Below are 18915 nucleotides of genomic sequence, written 5' to 3' on the forward strand. Positions count from 1 at the left end.
AGACATGCTAGAAAGAGCAATAATGTGATTAGAAAACTGGGACCTTGAGCCATATAATATCAGCACAACCTCTGGGAAGGCGGGAGCATGGAGACTGAGTTCAATCTTATAGCCAATGATTTAGTCAATCATGCTCACGTAATGAAACCCCAGTAAAAACTCTGGACACTGAAGCTCAGATGCACTTCCCTGGTTAGTGATACACTAAGCATTGTCACACATCAGTGTAAGATGGGTAGCTAACTCCATGGGGAAAGGACACGGAAACTTCACACTTTTGGCCCTCCCAGACATCACCTTATGAGTCTCTTCTTTTGGCTGGTTCTGGTTTGAATCTTCTTTGCTATAATAAAACTATAATTTACATTTAGTGCCTTCCTGAATTCTGTGAATTGTTCTAGTGAATAATCAAACCTGAAGGGGTCATGAGAACCTCCCAAATTTGTAATCAGCTGGTCAGAAGTGAGGGTAGCTGTGGGAGTTCACAAGCTTGCAGCTGGTGAATGAAATGAGGACAGTCTTGTGGAAGATTGTCCCCTTAACCTATGAAATTTGGCCTAACTATGGGTACAGTCAGAACTGCATTGCAAAGGCTCTACCATATTTACTGCCACTTGTATTCCTGAGCTACTTTCCCTTATCTCTAAGTTCTTTGGTTCAGAGAGGAACTGTGACCATTTTTAAAGAGTAAACTTGTTATGCATTACATAATTTTTTTAAAAGAACTGCAATTATAGATAGCAGTGATTATTTCTGAAGTAAATCAGACATTAGACATTTTTATCCAACAAGCTTTTATTAAGTATACTCCATAGGTGCATTCTAGTTAGCAGGATACAAAGATAATACATAATTCCTGCTGCTAGGGAGTGTAGGTCTAGGAAAGACTCAGACAAACCATTACAGTAGAATTAATCAGTGTGATAAAAGAAATATGAATAGGAAACATGGCAATGCCAAATGAGTAGGTGAGAAAGAAAAGCAGAGGCCTGGAAGAAGTGCTGTTAGGATTGAAGTTTGAGAGCTGGGCAGGGAATGGCCAGAAGGAAGGGTAAAAAGGGGAAAGAGGACAGCGTGGAAGGTGGAGAGTGGAGTGCCCTCTGGGACCTGATACAAAGTTGAACTGCACATAGCAGAGGTAAGAGTTGCAGCTAGAGAGAAACACTGGGCCCAGAACATAAAATGCCTTATATAGACTATGCTAAGAAGTTTGGAGTTTATCTTAAATATAATGGGGAAGCACTGAAGTATTTCAAGAAGGGGAATAAAATAAGAAAAAATGTGTTTCAGAAAAAAAAATTGAAGCAGTGTTATAAATAGAATAAATATTAGATGAGATTGGAATCAGTCTTAAGAAGTGATGAGGTAATTCTGGCCAAAAACAGTAGGCTTTGGAATTAGGATAGAAAGATGGAATTAGAATCAAGAGACAATAAGGAGGTAAAATTGGCTTAGCCTCAGTTGATTTTGAGGGGGTAAGCACTTAGGGAGGCATCAGGGTTTGGTCTGGATGGTACTTCTCTTCATTAAAGCGAATCTAGGAAGAAAAGCATCCATGGTGGGAAGAGTAGGGTTCAGTTCTATACATGAAACAAGTATACTATACTGTGAAACAAGTTAAGTATAGCAGATATATGGCTGAATATATGAGATGGCAGCTCAGGAAGGTTACTGCAAGTGAAAATACAACCACTGTTAAAGGTTATAACTTTAACAATGATTTTGGAACTACAGGAATGAAGAAGATCATCAAATTGGAGTCTGTAGAGCAAGGAAAGAATAAGACCAAGAAAAGAATCCCAAGAACACCAACATTTGAGGAGTAGATGGAATCAGAACATAGAAATTGAAGAGAAATGGTGTCACAAACCAAGGAAGGATCAACAGAGCTGCAGAGATCCAGCAGCAGAAGGTAACGCAGGTCATTAAAGACCATGGTTTCATTGTAGAAGGGATGAAAATCAGATAAAATGGATTAAGAAAATAGCAGGAATGAGGAATTTGAGATGACCTCTGGCTATTTTTTCAAAACATGGTGTGTGAAGGGAAGAAGTATTGGGTAATAGCTAGATGGGGCAACAATTAGAGGAAGGTTGTTCTGATTATTTTTAAGATGGGTACACTCTAATATGCTGAAGGGAAAAAGCCAGCAGTGAAATTAGGAAATGGATGAAGCAAGGGCTCTGTGAATGTGGGAGAAGAGATTAAGAGAAGGGGTAGAGGGATACATGTTCAACAAACAATATGAGGAATACTGTATTGAGTAGGAAAAAAAACCCACAATGGTAGGGATGGCACTACAAAGAGAAAACTTAAGTTACAACTCAAACTACTTACAAGGGCAGGAAATTCACTAACAATTGCTCCTATTGAGCCTGCTAATCTTTGAAAATGATACAAAATAGGCAACAATTTATATACATTCTCTACAGAGGAATGCCATGCATAATATCAGGCTCAAAGAATAAGAAGTATGTCCGTGCCATGTTTCCTTTTCCTGAGGAAGCCAGGAATTAACTATTTTTTTAATTAATTAATTAATTAATTTTGGCGGGGGCTGTGTTGGGTCTATGTTGCTGTGCACGGGCTTTCTCTAGCTGCAGTGAGCTGGGCTACTCTTCGTTGCGGTGCGGGGGCTTCTCATTGTGGTGGCTTCTCTTGCTGCGGATCACGGGCTCTAAGTGCGCAGCTTCAGTAGTTGTGGCACACAGTCTCTAGAGCGCAGGCTCAGTAGTTGTGGCGCAGCGGCTTAGTTGCTCCGCGGCATGTGGGATCTTCCCAGACCAGGGCTCGAACCCGTGTCCCCTGCATTGGCAGGCGGATTCTTAACCACTGTGCCACCAGGGAAGCCCAGGAATTAACTATTGAAATAGATACATAAGTGGATATTCTGTTTCTGCTGAGTATGCAGAATGCATGGCCATATTGTTGAGGTGTATTTACAACACTTTAAATTAGTAATCACTAGTACTCATTTTTCTATGAAAAGATTCATAAAAATAGCCCACAAAAACTGACTGAACTCATCCTATAACTGAAATTTTTCAATAGGACTTTGGCAGTTTTCATGCAAAAAACAACAACAAAACACTCTGAAATGATGGTGGTACTTAGCTGTCTGGAATCCTCACAAGGTGAGTCACTCATTTCTGCATACCAACCCCCTCAGGGCAACTGATTCAAATTTATGTCCAGGAAACAGACTGGGAACTTATAAAAATGGGGCTCACAAGAATCCCATTATACCTGTATACTGTGTGGAAGATTGATATTTCCTTATGTCTTCCCATAATCTAGGTAATAATACCCACTTTTCTGTATGGATTGTACGGTCATCACGTAACCTTCAAGATGGTATCCGAAAGAAGGAATGTCCAAATTAGGAATATACATCCCCTACCTCTCCCCAAACACTAACAAAGTTGACAAAATGACACCCATATTTTTGTATGTCCGAAACAGATAAATGTAGTTAGTTTTAGTCCACTGCTAAGAAACTGGTATTCTGGGTAACCTGGAAAATCCAGTTAATATGTTTGCAAGGCTGAAGTTCATCTGCAACTAGCTGGGCTCCCTGGACAACACCCACCAATACAGTCTCCCCGAAACTGTGACATAAATAAACTCTGCTTATCCAGTGACCAGTCAAGCATCCAGAAAGAGCTTCCTTGTGTTGCCTAGATATTATAAAAAGAACAGAATTAGACCAAGCTATTAGAGCAGTTTCCAGTTTAATTAATCCCTCTTCCCTCTGTTCTCCCACTGTACACTGCCTGTGCCTTTATTATAGCATGTGTATCACTGCCTATTATCATGTTATCACTATGGAACATAGCTATTTATGCTGTTTTTCCCACCTGAATATAATTTCTAGAGGGCATAGATAGTAACTTATGCTTTTCTTTTTCCCTGAGAATACAGGACACATAGCCAGACACTCAATAAATATTTGCTATATTGAACCAGGCACAGTTAAGGTCAGTTAGGTATTATAGGGCTTCAAATTAGTTGTGAAAGGAATTAAGCTAAATCTCTGCATGTGATGGACACTCATGAATGTGCAAGAATCTGTCAAAAATGTGATCCTCCAGAAATGAGTAAGTCTAGCTCTCGGGGGCTTTTGGGGAGAAAGACATAAGAGTATTCCAAATAATTTGCCGAAATGAGTAATAATCTCAACTCTCACTATGCCTATTTATTCCTGTGTCCAGCTGGTTACAAGTGGGAAAAAAAATCCCACATCTCATTCTGGTTTTGTTGAATTTCACAAAAAACTGGATTTCATATTTAAAATAATCAAATGTTATGACAGCCTTAGAAAGATTAAGCAAAGGTTTTTTAAGGATACATTTCTTTGTGGTTTTAACCATTACTAAAGTGAATGCAGAGTACTGTTAACTTAGATCTGAATTTATTTTTATTCTCCTGACATCTGACATAAACTTCTAAACGTAAGAAACAGGTTCCAATTTGCATCAACAACAGATTTTAATCAATTCCTGTCCTCCCCTCCCCCATTTAATTATGTTCATGGTAATCCACATTGATTTATATAATCAGCGCATCTCAACTTATTTTGCCATTGAGTAGATTCAGGATTGATTATCACCTCACACACAAATCACTACAAGAGTTTACCAAATCACTTCCCTGCTTCTAGCCTCTCCCCTCTCAGTTCCATTAAGCATATCTACTTGACGGCTCTTGTTAAGCGGCAGTCTCACCAAGACACTCTACAAATATTCATTGAGCACCTATTATGAGCAAAGCACTGATATAGGTGTTATAGAGAAGATAAAGACAAGTAAAACACTGTGCTTGCCCTTCAAATCTACAGTCTAACTAGAGAAGTAACATGCAGTAGTAATAAAACATTAAAGGAAATCAGAAGAGGAAGAAAGGAAAAATTGCAGCTCAGGTGAGATACTGTAGATGAGCGGCTTCTAAACTACAATTTAAAGGATAAGATTCCTATGGGATAAAGTAGAGAAGGAGTGTTCCAGGTGGATGCAACAGTACTGAGCAATGAGTGGTTGTGAAAGTTGAGGCAAGTTAACCAGAAGCAATATACAAAGCAGATGAGATCAAATAATTAAAGCCTACAAACACTGGACAGGAATCTCAGCACATGCTATCTAACGAAGACCACTCTTTAAAAGTGCTATTCTATCTAGTACATAATGATATGGCATATAATATTACTTTAAAATAAAAACAAACAAAGAAATCAAGTAATGCCAGATCCAGGGTACCTACCCAGGCAGGGGCATAGCAGGTGAACAATAGTTTAAGAAATAGAAAACTGGTCACTGGGCCACCATGTGCAGTTATACAGTTGTATGTAGTCTATGTGAATGGCACTTTCTAAAGTTGTTCAGTGCACAACCTGTTCAAAAGTACTCAGTAACCCTGATGGTTTCAGGCAGGTGAGTAATTAACTTTGCAGGGGTCTAGCTTTGCAAAAGGAAACTCAATCATGTAGAGATGGGTCAGAGGGCAAAAAATCAAGTCTCTCCGAAGACTGAAATCAGTTGTACAGTTCAAAGTCTTGAAACAACAAGACAGAGATGCAGGTCCTTATACCTTAGGAACAAGGTATAAGCAATGTATTAAGATAGTATGACTCTGAGTGTAATTTCTATGTAGAATTCTTATAGCTTCTTTAAGAAAAGGATTGGCCCCAGAGTCTCGCACCACAATGGCCCCAAACACCCCCAACTTACTGATGGGAGTTTAATTGGCCATAGAACAAAGTTATTAGGAAGGAAAATATGTCATCACAACATTATTTAAGAAAAAAAGTTTAAGCCTTTATTTATTTTTACAGTTATTAATACCATGTTTGCTTCCTTTCATTACAAATAATATTTCAGCTATATTATAATTTTTTTAAACTTTGAGCTTTAGCCTAGAAATCTGTATGTTTTCGGAGTACAAATATACTAATGGCACATTCACTTTTTGGGTGGGGGGAGGGGAGAGAACGGTCCTAAAGTGTAGTTTTACTTGGACACATAGAAACTGTGTAAAATCGAACTTCTCTGGTGGCACAGTGGTTAAGAATCTGCCCACCAGTCCAGGGGACACCGGTTCGAGCCCTGGTCCACGAAGATCCCACATGCCGTGGAGCAACTAAGCCCGTGCGCCACAACTACTGAGCCTGCACTCTAGAGCCTGCGAGCCACAACTACTGGGCCTGCGTGCCACAACTACGGAAGCCCGCGCACCTAGAGCCTGTGCTCCCCAACAAGAGAAGCCACTGCAATGAGAAGCCCGTGCACCGCAACGAAGAGTAGCCCCTGCTAGCCCCAACTAGAGAAAGTCCACGCGCAGCAACGAAGACCCAATGTAGCCAAAAATAAAATTAATTAATTAATTAATTAAAAAAAAAAGAAATTGTGTAAAACCAACTGGCCAGAGAAAATCTTCGTTTAGTAATAATATCAGCTAATGTTAATTGTTTACAACATTGCAGGCCTTTCATATACACTTTACATACATGATCACATTTAATCCTCACAAAAAACCTAAAGGTAGTAATATTTATAATGGCAGCTAAGAACTGAATGATTACTAAGTACAAGACACTGTTCAGAGCAATTTACATTTAGTATTACCTCATTTAATCCACAAGACAGTTCAATGAGATAAGTACCTTTATTATCTTCATTTTACACATAATATATCTGAGGATTCAGGAACTTTCCTAAGGTCAAATTGCTAGTACTAAGAGCCAGAATTCAAGTCTAGTAGTCTCACTTCAAAGCCCAAGCTCTTTCTTACTCACAGCTTTCTACTGTTTTTACAACTGGTATTCATGGAGTAAACAATATCTTTGATACTACTGTTAGAATTTCATCAAGTACATTTTATTTAATGAATGTCCAAAGAGGAGCAACAACCAGAAGCAAAGATAAGATTAAAATAGATCTTATTTGAGTCTGGATCCCAATAAGCCTTTATTTTCAGAAAATTTAATGGGCTTTGATAGTGAGGTGATAAAAATTGCTGAAAAGAAACAATGATACTCAGCTACAGCAGAAAACTACTGTAAAACAAGCAAAAGAACAAATAAAATAAAGTAAAATGCAAGGAAATAAGGTTAGGGTGAATCATATCCTATGCCTGCCTAGGATCTAGAAAATGCAAACCAAATCTATTCCAAGAAAATTAATTTTGTGGAAATTCTGCAATTTGATATAGACAGGGGTTTAATTTTGGTTTTAATAGTTTCTAGATTTATCATAGGAAAAAAAACACTCTAAGTATCATAAGTGACCATATTACTAAATTTGAATAACTCAATGTCTACACAGTTTATTAGTGTACACATTTAATAACAACTTAGGTTTTTAAAAATTTATATTCTGGTTATGCTAATTTCCAGGCTTAAGGAATTACTGCATTGCTCACTGTTTTATATCAGACTCTGTTAAAGGAGGGAAGGTAGGAAAAGAGTACGATGACAAAGAAACTTACTGGGGTTTAGAACCATGAAATGACGCAAAGGCCCACAGGTGCAGAGCCCAGGTTGATTCCTGGTCTAGTATTCTTTCCATTCTAACCTGCTTCTTCTACAGAAGGAAGTTTCTGAATCCTAGAGTGTGTCTTAGAAATCATCTAGCTAAAAACATCAATTTCACTGAGAGCAAAACCAGTTCAAACTCACATAGTGACTGGCAACACAGCCAGAGTGAATGGGCATCCTGACCACAGGTATTCTCTCTGGGAATAACTATATTCTTTAGGCACGCACAGTCATTGGTGCACACATATTCCCGCTGAAAAAAAGTATCTTAGTTTATAATTGGTTTACTTACTTACAAGTACAGATTCACCACTTAAATAACATTGTGATGGGGGAAATAAACACTTATGCTTTAAAAAAACAAGTAAGTTTATTGTACACAAATTTACACAATGTTATGGGTCAACTATACCTCAATGCGCTAGAAAAAATATTGCTTGTTTAAGTATAGCAAGGAGATTTAAAAAATGACAGTGTTTGTTATCTTTAAAAATAAATAAACTTGCTTAGAAATGTTTTCAATTAATACTGTCTTTAAAAATACTTTCATCCAAGGTGAATTCCACACCGAGTCTTCAAGGGTAGGTAGGAGTTAGCCAGGTGAGGGAGAGAGGAAGTGGGAGTCTCAGGGGAGGACAAGAGAGGAAGCTGTTTCAGGCAAGTGTTCAGTATAAGCCAATGACAGCAAAGAAAGAAACAATATCATGTGCATGGAGGACTTCTTACCAAGTTTGGTATCACTAGAGACTAATGTTCAGCACAAGAGATGAGGCTGGAAAATCTACTCTTTAAAAGCTGAAACTGAAATATATAAACTATAAAGGGGATCTATTTTGATTTGTATTAGAATGTTCCTCCTTTCTCTTTCAAGATCACATTTTCTATTTTTTCATGAGCAAACTATATTTACCTACTTCAGTTTTTTAATCAGCTTTTTACTGAAGTATAATTTACATACAATAAAACTGATCAATTTTCAGTATACAATTCAATGAGTTTTGACAAATATACAACCACCACCACAATCAAGATATAGAGTATTTTCATCACTTCAAAAAGTTCCCTCATGCCTCTTGCAGTCAATCCTTTCTCCCATCCTTGGCCCCTGGCCACACCACTGATCTTTCTGCCACTAACCTTTTGCCTCTTATAGAATTTTATATAAATGGAATCATATAGTAAACAAACAAAAAACCACTTTCATCCAATACAAAAATTGATATTGTTTTAATATTAAAGAATAAACAGGGACTTGCCTGGTGGTACACTGGTTAAGAATCCACCTGCCAATGCACGGGACACGGGTTCGATCCCTGGTCTGGGAAGATCCCACATGCCATGGAGCAACTAAGCCCGTGTGCCACAACTACTGAGCCTGTGCTCTAGAGCCCATGAGCCACAACTACTGAGCCCGTGTGCCCCATCTACTGAAGCCTGCAACCTAGGGCCCATGCTCTGCAACAAGAGAAGCCACCGCAATGAGAAGCCCATGCACCACAACGAAGAGTAGCCCCTGCTCGCTGCAACTAGAGAAAGCCTGTGCGCAGCAGTGAAGACCCAATGTAGCCAAAAATAAATAAATAAATAAATTTATTAAAAAATATTAAAGAAGAAATTAAAGAATGACTCAAGAAAAAAATTACATATGAGGTGATAAACATCTTAATTATCAAGGAACTGCATACTAAAACCACAATGAGATAACAATACACACTCAACCAGCAATGAAGACCCAATGTAGCCAAAAATAAATAAATAAATAAATTTATTAAAAAATATTAAAGAAGAAATTAAAGAATGACTCAAGAAAAAAATTACATATGAGGTGATAAACATCTTAATTATCAAGGAACTGCATACTAAAACCACAATGAGATAACAATACACACTCAACAAATTTCAAAGGACTCACCATACCAAGTATTGGCAAGGAAATGGGGGAACAGGAACTCTCATCTCTTGTTGGTGAGAATGTAAATTGTACAAACACTTTGGAAAACTGTATGGCAACATCTACTGAAGTAAAAACACATGCATCCTATAACCTAGCAATTCCAATTCCTGGGTATATACCAAGAGAAATGAGTGCTTATGTCCAGCAAAAGTCAGATACAATGTTCAGGGCAGACTTATCAAATTGCACACTTAAGATTTTGTGAACTTTGCTGTATGTAAGCTATCACATCTCCAAGGTACTCTTTTACTTATCCATGTTGAGATTCTGAGATTCATCCATGTTGTTTTATGTAGCAGTAGTTCATTTTTTCCATTCTGTATATAGTATTGCATTGTATGAATGTACCACAATTATTTTTTTAATTGTTGTTGAGTATCTAAAATTTTTAAAAATTAATTGTTTTGAACCCAAGTGAACATCTCTGCTCATCAGTAGATTTTGTTTACTATAATACTAAGAAACAAAGTCCATCTGCATGCTAGCCATCTTCTATTTTAAGTATTAACATATTGCCAAGCAACATTTATTTGGTGCCAATCAAGTTTACAGTGCTAAACTCAGTTAAATGATAGAAACAAAGTTTTTCTCAGAAAGAGTACCTCAGAGTATAATAATAATGTTTGCTTAAGATGACCCTTTGTGAATCAATAAAATAGTCCACCTAGAGGACTGGTCTATAATGAACTATGTAATGATTTCAGAGAACTATTGTGAGTGAGGAAAAGAATGAGAACCAATCTAGGTGGGAGATGAGGGCTGATTCTCATAATCTGATGGACACTGTAGATTACTATAAAATTAATTTCAAACTCCATATCTGTCAGTGTTGACTGGATCTTTACTAATTGCCTGACACTATGCTAAGTCCTTAATATGTATTCTTTCATTTACTCACAATAATCCGATGAGGGATGGTATTATTATCTCTATTTTCACAGATGAGAAAATTGAGGTTTAGAAAGGGAATGAACTACTGAAACCATATACAAGTCCCTGTGTCCCTGTCCTTTGAAGTCAAAGGCTTTTGCTTTAGTTTCCCAGGCCTCCCTTGAGTCTCAAAAGGCTGACTCAAGAGTTAATGATTAGGAAATGTGAAGATGTAGAGACAAATAGCTATGGGGCTGGGAAACTGGTAATGGTTTAGACTATAAATCTGCCACATGGCAGAATCACTGAACTCCCAGTTCCCTAAAAGATATAAAGGCCTGACACATATTCCTAAGTTGTTTTTAGAGGAAGCAGACCCCCACCAGATGAAAAAACACTGGCCACATGCACATAGACCCTAGACCCATTGAAACCCAAAGGTTGATGATGCTTGAAACTTTACCTTGATGCCAACAAATCTGAGAACTACGCATGAGCTGATCATGTACCCTGCAGTCCCCTCCCTCACAGAGTGCCTTTAAACCCCTTCCTTGAAAGCCATTGGGGAGTTTGGGTCTTTTGAGCATGAGCTGCCTGTTCTCCTTGCTTGGCACCCTGCAATAAATGCTGCACTTCCTGTCACCACAACTCATTGTCAGTAGATTGGCTTTATTGTGCACAGGTAAGCAGACCCAAGTTTGGTTCAGAAACACTACTGAACAGAAAACACCTAAACTTAAACCAAGGTCTGAATGACACGAAAACCTGAGTTCTTAATAATTATGCAAACTTCTCTCTGCACAGTTCTTCCATTATGAATAAAAAATGTATTTATAATATATTACCATATGTAGATATGCACTCATACATTCAACACACATCTATTGAGCATATGTGCCAAACACTGTTCTAGGTATTTCCTTCACATTAGTAAATCAAATGGAACAACAAATCCCTGCCCTTGTGGTGCTTATATTCTAGGACAACAGGGACAATAAACGTAATAAATAAGTAAATTATACAGTTATGTTAGAAGATGAACATGTGCTCTGGGGGGAAAGAGCAGATGAAGTGATTGGAAGTGTTAGTTTTATACAGATTAAGCCTCACTGAGGTAAATTTTGGGCAAAGACTTCAAGGAAGTGGAGCCAGAGCCACACAGATATGTGTGGGGTGGCGGGGGTGGTGGTAGGGAGAATAGCAGGAAGTGAGATACAAGAGTAGTACAGTGAGGGGGTGTGTGTGGGTTGATAGACTACTTTTAAGAACTTTGGCTTTTGAGTGAAGGGGAAACCACCTTCCTTCTCCCACCAAATCTTGGCTAATTGAGATATGTTTCCCTAAATAAATCTTAAAAGGGCAGGATGCAGTTTTTTAAGCATAGAAAGAGTGAAACTATGGATTCCTGATTCTACCTTTTTAGCAATATTCTTTGGAGGAAAGAATTGCCAAGTATAAAAATGGGTTAGAAACGAAGAAAAAAAGTTTACACACACAAGGAAACATCTTGGGGAGTTACTTTATGCAAAAATATAGGGCTGTAAGTGATTTTCTTACAATCAGTCCACATGGTTACTCTTTCAATCTATTAAGCTAGGGTTAAAAATAACAGTAAAAATTCCATATTTTTCACAGAAAATCACTATGGATATGGAAGTTTTTTTAAAAAAAATATTATTGTGCAATTTACATGATCACATCATGTAAAATGTGTAGATGAGCAAGATCACTGAATAAACAATGACCTTTTTTCTCCCTGAGTAAGCAAATGCACAATAATGTAACTTCAGAACTTTTCTTGATCTTAGTAAATATAACTGTCTTCTGAAGCAATGTTGTCTTTAATTATAACTTATTTGTGAATTGTTAGAAAATAATGACTATCAATCAATTCAGGGTTTCTAAGCTCTACGAATATTAATCAAAATTTCCTCTAACAAAGAGGCAATCTCTGGGAACAGCTTCAGAGTAAAATAATACTCTCTATTCATAATAAGGTCAGATGGAGTTTACTCAGTAGCCCTGATATCTTCTTTTCAAAAGACACACAATGAACTCAAATAGGAAAATTGATGGATGACTCCTTTCAGATGTAAGTTAATTACAATTTGTTCATAATGTAATGCAGTGTCTCAACTATGTTGTTATCACTTTAATATAAAACTACTATATGATGTGTTTATGACAATGGAATGGAAAACCCATCAGTGTTAATTTCTTATGACTATCTGCATCTCTTTTTCACATTTTATGGCTACTGCTTGAAGGTCTTAGATTAGCTATAAGAAGAATTTCTGACAGTGAAGGTACTAAAAATGAGTTACTAACAAAGGTTATAAAAGCATCTTAAAGCTCTTTCAGGAAAGGCATGAATGTTTACCCTCAGGGATGATTTGGTATTGTCCTACATGAAAGGAGAAATAGAAAGCAGAAAACTCTTCAGGCCCCCCATGTATCCTTGTTATTCTTTACACTAAAAAGGCTAATGACCCCCCTTTTTTTCCCCTAGAATAATGGTTCTCTATAACCATGCCCCTCTCTTCTGCTACGTATGAAATTTCATATTTGCTATGACATTAGAAATAAATATTCTATTTGCTTTCATTATCATCAAAATAATGTTACAGTGTTGATTAAAAACCAATTTGAAACTGTTTCAAAGAAAAATTCTCAAGGCCCTGCTGAAATTAGATGAAGAAATGATATCATTTAATCAGCTATATGCTTAGGTATGTATGTTTTGTTAATCTGTTACCTAGATGAGGGGTTTATCTTTCATGCAAAATGCAATCATATGTGTACTTATGTCTGTAACTCCCTTGGAAATGCAACAAAATAATAACATGGGTTGATGGCTGAGTGGATGGATAAATATATGATTGAAAAAATACAGCAAAATGTTAAAACTGTAGAACCTAGGCGGTCACTATATGGACATTTACTGTAAAATTGTTTTAACTTTTCTATATATTTGAAATTTTTAATGATAAATTGTTGGGGAAAATGCAATCATACTTGAAACCTGTTTTACATGGCAAGGGAGAAACCAAACCACACAAAATAATTCTGCAAAAAAAGATGAGACCAGTTTTTGCCGCTTATATTGAGTTGAGGAGGAAAAAGACTGCCATAACACCTTTATCAATCTACCTCCAGAAAAGTCCTCCAAATTCACACTGCTATTGAGAAATGAAGGCAGGCAGAAAGGTTTGTTTGTTCAAGAATTCTAGTGAAAGTAAGTTCCTTTAACTGAATTTTGAAAAGTAAGACTTGAAATTACTTCTGTATCTAAAAATACAATCCTTCTTTACCTACTCAGAATAACTTCATTTTCAATATAGATTTACTGAAAGGAGATAAAGTATACCTTCCTTTGGATTACTAACTATTCTTTTTGGCAATGCCCTTTCCCTGTGAAGCTGTTTGAAATCACTCAAAGAAAATCAAAACAAAAACATGTTAAAAAATGACCAGTACATTGGAAAATTTACATACTAAATATATCATTTAATCAGCTATATGCTTAGGTATGTATGTTTTGTGCATACAAAGTATATGTGATATGTCATAAGCCTTTCAACATAAATGACTTTCTAAAGTGTCATAAGCAAGGCATCTGTATGTTTGATAATTCTATCAATTATTTTTTGGTAGTCATCAATAGCATATTACTCCCTGCATTTCGTAAAGACAGAAAAAGACATCATCTCAAAGAAATTGCTCAGCTAGTAGTGGATAATGACCTATTTAATAAAGATTTATTGAATACCTACCATGTGCCAGACACTGTGCTAAGGCTTAGGGATGAGAATATAAATAAAATACAGTCCCTGACTTTATGAAATTTACGGTTTGGTAAAGAAGATACACAATTACAAAACACTTAAATTGACCAATAAGTATATGTGTGGAGTGTTACTGTAAGAAAAAGGAGATACCTAACCTAGCTGGGGGATCTCTGGGACTGCTTGCTGAGTTTAGTCTTAAAGAATGGGTAGCAGTGATTTAGGCAGGAGAAAATGGGAGAGGGTATTCCATGCTGAGGTGGCCGCCTGACTAAAGGCACAGAGCAGCATGTTGTGGGCACAGAACTGTACTGCTAGAGAAAAAGCTCATGGTATGTAATGGAGACAGATGAAGCTATGTAGGTAGGCAGTTGTCATATCATGGATGATCTTGTGGGATATATAAAGGAGCCTGGACTTTCTCTTGGCCTGATAAGGATTTAGAAGTGGAGTGACATTTTCAGATTGTATCTTAGCTAGATCTCTCTGGTTCCTGAGAGAAGGATGAATGTGAGGGAGACATGGTGACCAGCTGCAGGAGTGATATAATGAGGACCTGAATCAAGATTGCGATGGTAGGTATGGTTTCTACTGAGAAAGACCAGCAGATTGTCAGATTAAAATGTGAGGTGATTTCCAGGTGTCTGGATTGGATAAGAGTCAATAGATAACACTGTCTTCCCATCAAAGTAGATAACACAGAAGGAAAAGCCAAGTTGAAAGCTGATGGATTCAGCTTTGGATGTGTTGGATTTGACATGCCTCTGGGTTATCTAGATAATTTCCAGAAGGAAGTTAAATACAGGATGCTGAGGAGGAGGTCTGAATGGGAGGTTGAAATTTGAGTCAGCAAAACATAGAGAAATTTGAAATCGTGAGACTGAATATTCAGGATTTTGTTTTTGTTTTTGATTTTAGCCATTCTAATTGGTGTGTAGAAGTAGCTCATGGTGGTTTTAATTTTTATTCCCCTAATGTCTAATGATGTTTTGCATCTTTTCAAATGTTTGCTATTCATATAACTTCTTTGGGGATGTGTCTGCTCCTAATTTTTCCCCATTTAAAAAATTAATTTGTTTTCTTATTATTGTGTTTTGAGAGTTCTTTGTATGTTCGCAATATAAGTCTTCTACCAGATATATGCTTTGCAAATATTTTCTCCCAGTGTGTGGTTCAGTGTTTTCTGAAGACCATAGTTTTTATTTTGTTTAAGTATAATTTTTTCATTTTATCTTTTCTGCATCATGCTTTTGGTGTTGCACCTAAGAAATCTTTGCCTAAGTAAGGTCACAAATATTTTCTCCTGTTTTCCTTTGGAAGTTTCAAGTTTTTCACTTACATCTATGAGACATGTTGAGTTTATTTTTGTTTATTGAGGAATGGATTGAAATAATGTGAGTGGATAGAACCAATCACTAAGAGTGTACACAATAAGAAGGCCAAAAGGTGGATGAAATTCGGGGAGAAAAGATAAGCCTAGGCTAAAGGAAGCGGAGTTGAGCAAAAAAGACACAAGGCATTGTCAGAGAAGCACAAGGAAAACTCTGAATAATCAACACTGTCTACTGAGATAAGCAATGGAACTTGTCTTCTGAACTTGGATGAGGTCATTAGTGACCTTAGGAAAAGCATATTCAGTCAAAACAAATCATTTCGACATTGAAACTTCACTTAACCAACCACTTTAAGAATTCCCCCTGTGGAAGCATTGGGACGAGATCTGAAATCCCTGAGCATTCTGAAAGGTCACTTCTCGGGTCACAGGAGGGTCCTGGGCTTCCCGACACTGACGATGACTGAGACAGATTCCCGTCACGCCCCTTGGGGCACTCCAGAAATGAGGTCTTGGGGACAAGCCCAAGGAATCACCGCCCCGCTGAGAAATCTGAACTAACACTCACCAACGGGTTTGCCAAGCTGGCAGCTCACGAGGGAAGCAGCTGGTGAAACTACGGCTAAATGAAAAGGCGAGGATGGGAACGTGCGCAGTTCGGCAGTCCCGGGGCAGACTAGGGAAACCCCTTCCACCCGCCACCCCCTCGTGTGTCTGGAGGAGGAGAGGGGGAGGGCGTGGGGCTCCTCGGGCCAACTTCGCGGCTGGCTCTCCTTGCGGGCGAAGAACTCCTGCACTTAGCCGGTCCCAGGCTGGGGGCTTAAACATAGGGGATCGCGGGCAGGCCTCGTCCCTTCCCAAAGGTCATGCTGGGGGCACTGGTCAGACTCCCTCCGACCCCCTGATCTTCCGCCTCCCCACCCCAGCAGCCTGCGTAACATTCTTAGTCGCGGCGGGACAAGGTCGCCCAGCCAGGTGCCGGAACGAGCCATCACTTCCAGCTAGTCGTAAAGTGCCGCAAAGCGCAGCGCTGGCGCTTTGCGGCACGGTAGGTGAGGCTGCAGCGTGGATCCTCGCTCAGCTCAAATCCTCCGGTTGGGCAGCTGCTTCTGGGAAATCGCGGCAGATAGGAGTTTGGGGAGGACGGTGACTCAGCTACGATTCTCTCAAAGGGTAATTGCTCCTAGGTTTGTGTAACAAGAGAAAAAGCGGGTAGGGTTGTTTATAAACAGTACAGTCCTTATTTAAAAGGCTTGAAGTAAGGTTCTTAAACCTCCCTCCTTGTGACATGCCGTCCCTCCTCGTGCTATTTTGGTTTTCGTCTAAGTGTTCATCACTAGATTTTAGGCATCCTCCATGTAGCTGACACTTGATTTTCTTATTCATTTCGTCCTGCAGTCGCCCTCCCCCTGGACTTTGAAATGCTTTACATGATCGGTTTGGGCCTGGGAGATGCGAAGGACATCACAGTCAAGGGGCTGGAAGTTCTAAGACGCTGCAGTCGAGTGTATCTGGAAGCCTATACCTCAGTCCTGACTGTAGGGAAGGAAGTTCTGGTAGGTGCTTAAGGCTTTCCAGCCTCCTGGGAAGAACGATATTTAACAGCTGATTTTTATTACACCAAGCTGAGCCGAATTTTTCAGGTCTTTTGGTTCAAACCCTTTAAAACACATGCCCTGCTTATTATTAAGAATCTGAGGAGTACAAGAATGGAAATTACACGCTAACCAAGTGACTTGGAAAATGAAAAGGTGCTTTTTCTTACTTTACAAGTCTAATTGTGTAGCTTTCTCCATTAAATAGGAACGTTATTTTACACTCCTGGGGATAATTATCCGAATCCCGTATTTCATGAGATAGCCAAGAAATCCTTTCTGAGTTGAGTGCTAATGAGGTGCTGACACAGCCTTAATGAGTTGGTTATGTATTCAGGAACCAAGCTGAAAACCTCCCCCCTTTGAAGTATTTCCATAGGGAATGGTAATCGCCTTTCTGTCTGTATCATATCCAGAGATATCTAACCTTTGAATAGACATCTCCCACTAAGGCTTATACCCATACGCTTGGATGTATTGAGTGAGCCTGGAACTTAGTAACCGTAGAATTTGCTCGTATATCATACATTTACCTGGCTTTGGTTAAGGGCTCAGTAAATTTCGGAGGAGGGGTCAAATTCAGGTTCATTGTCAAATTTCAAATAGAATGTAAATTAAGATGAAAAGATTGATGGACATGTTATAGGAGGAGGGAGAACATTTTAGGATTGTCTGGTCTATCAAGTCTTCCAGAGAAAAAGGTGACCTAGAAAATTTCAGATCTTCTGGCCTCTGAGATTCACAGCCCAGAGATTTCTGAAGGTCTCAGAGTTTCTTTAAAATCTTAAAGAAGGACTGCTACTTGATTGGCCATGCGTTGAAATAAAAGTTGTGTCTAATGACCAGCTTTGATTTGTTGGGCCCAGTTTATTAAGATGGAGCCAAAATATCCAAGCTCAAGATGATAGAAATGTTCCTCTCTAATTAGTGATAAAAGACAATTAGAATGAACTTAAAATCTTTTTAGAGAATGTAGACAAATAAATCAGTAGTTTTATAGAATTGGACCTGGTTTTATGTCTTTGCTCTGTCACATGTTAACATGTGACCTTGGACAAGCCCTTTAACTGTAGTTTCTTACTTTGTAAAAAGAGGACAGAAATGCCTACCTTATAGGATTTTAGCATAGCGTCTGGCACAAAAGTGTTCAGATAACATGAGTTGTTAACAGATACATTTCCAAACGTCTCTAAACCTCAGTTTCTTCATTTGTCCAATGGAGATAATAATCAGTTGGAAGGCTATTAAGATTATATCATTTATTAAGATGATGTATTTGAAAGTGCTTTGCAAATTTAAGTGCTAGCTAAATGTTAATTTTGGTTGCTATGTTTTTTTTAAGTATTATTATTTTTTTCCAAAAACATATTTGTGGAGTTACTACATACAGGGTCAAGATCTGGGGCTGAGCTCAACTTCACAGGTAAATTATATGTACTTTGTTAAGGTACTAGAATTCTATTCCTCAACAATAAAAAGTGCTAATATTTTTAGAACACTTATTATGCACTGTTTTAAACACTTCACATGTAGAACAGGATTATTACTCTTTAATTACTGTTCACAGTTTTAGAGGCACAGAGAAACTTGTCCAGGGTCATACAGATATTGAATGATAGAGCCAGAATATGGGCCAAAGCAGTCCTCAGTTGAGATCCACCACTTTTGACCATACTGTGTCTCTGTACTCTTAGGGATAGATAATAGCTTCACAAAATATAACGTCACAGAACACCTACAGAGAAGTTAGAATTCAAGTAAAGTGGTCAATCCTGGATCCCTCCCTGTCACAAAATTCAACTGATCAGCTCTCCATGAGCCCCTCTGGGTCCTCAATTCATGTTCTTCCC

General features: G+C 38.2%; 1 protein-coding gene across 2 annotated transcripts in view; it reads left to right on the plus strand.

Moving 5' to 3' along the window:
• The first annotated feature begins 16522 nt into the window (after positions 1-16522).
• The window catches only part of DPH5 (diphthamide biosynthesis 5), a 35533-nt gene continuing 33140 nt past the window's right edge, over positions 16523-18915 (plus strand). Inside the window, exons 1-3 of one of the 2 annotated variants that reach the window (XM_028489067.2) lie at positions 16523-16643; positions 16869-17026; positions 18456-18488. In XM_028489067.2, the coding sequence (XP_028344868.1) occupies positions 16892-17026; positions 18456-18488 (168 nt within the window). In that variant the 5' untranslated portion in view covers positions 16523-16643; positions 16869-16891. The remainder of the gene's footprint in view (positions 16644-16868; positions 17027-18455; positions 18489-18915) is intronic. The other variant, XM_007115161.4, reaches the window with a different exon arrangement.

Source organism: Physeter macrocephalus, chromosome 4 (assembly GCF_002837175.3).
Source record: "Physeter macrocephalus isolate SW-GA chromosome 4, ASM283717v5, whole genome shotgun sequence".
Taxonomy (NCBI): domain Eukaryota; kingdom Metazoa; phylum Chordata; class Mammalia; order Artiodactyla; family Physeteridae; genus Physeter; species Physeter macrocephalus.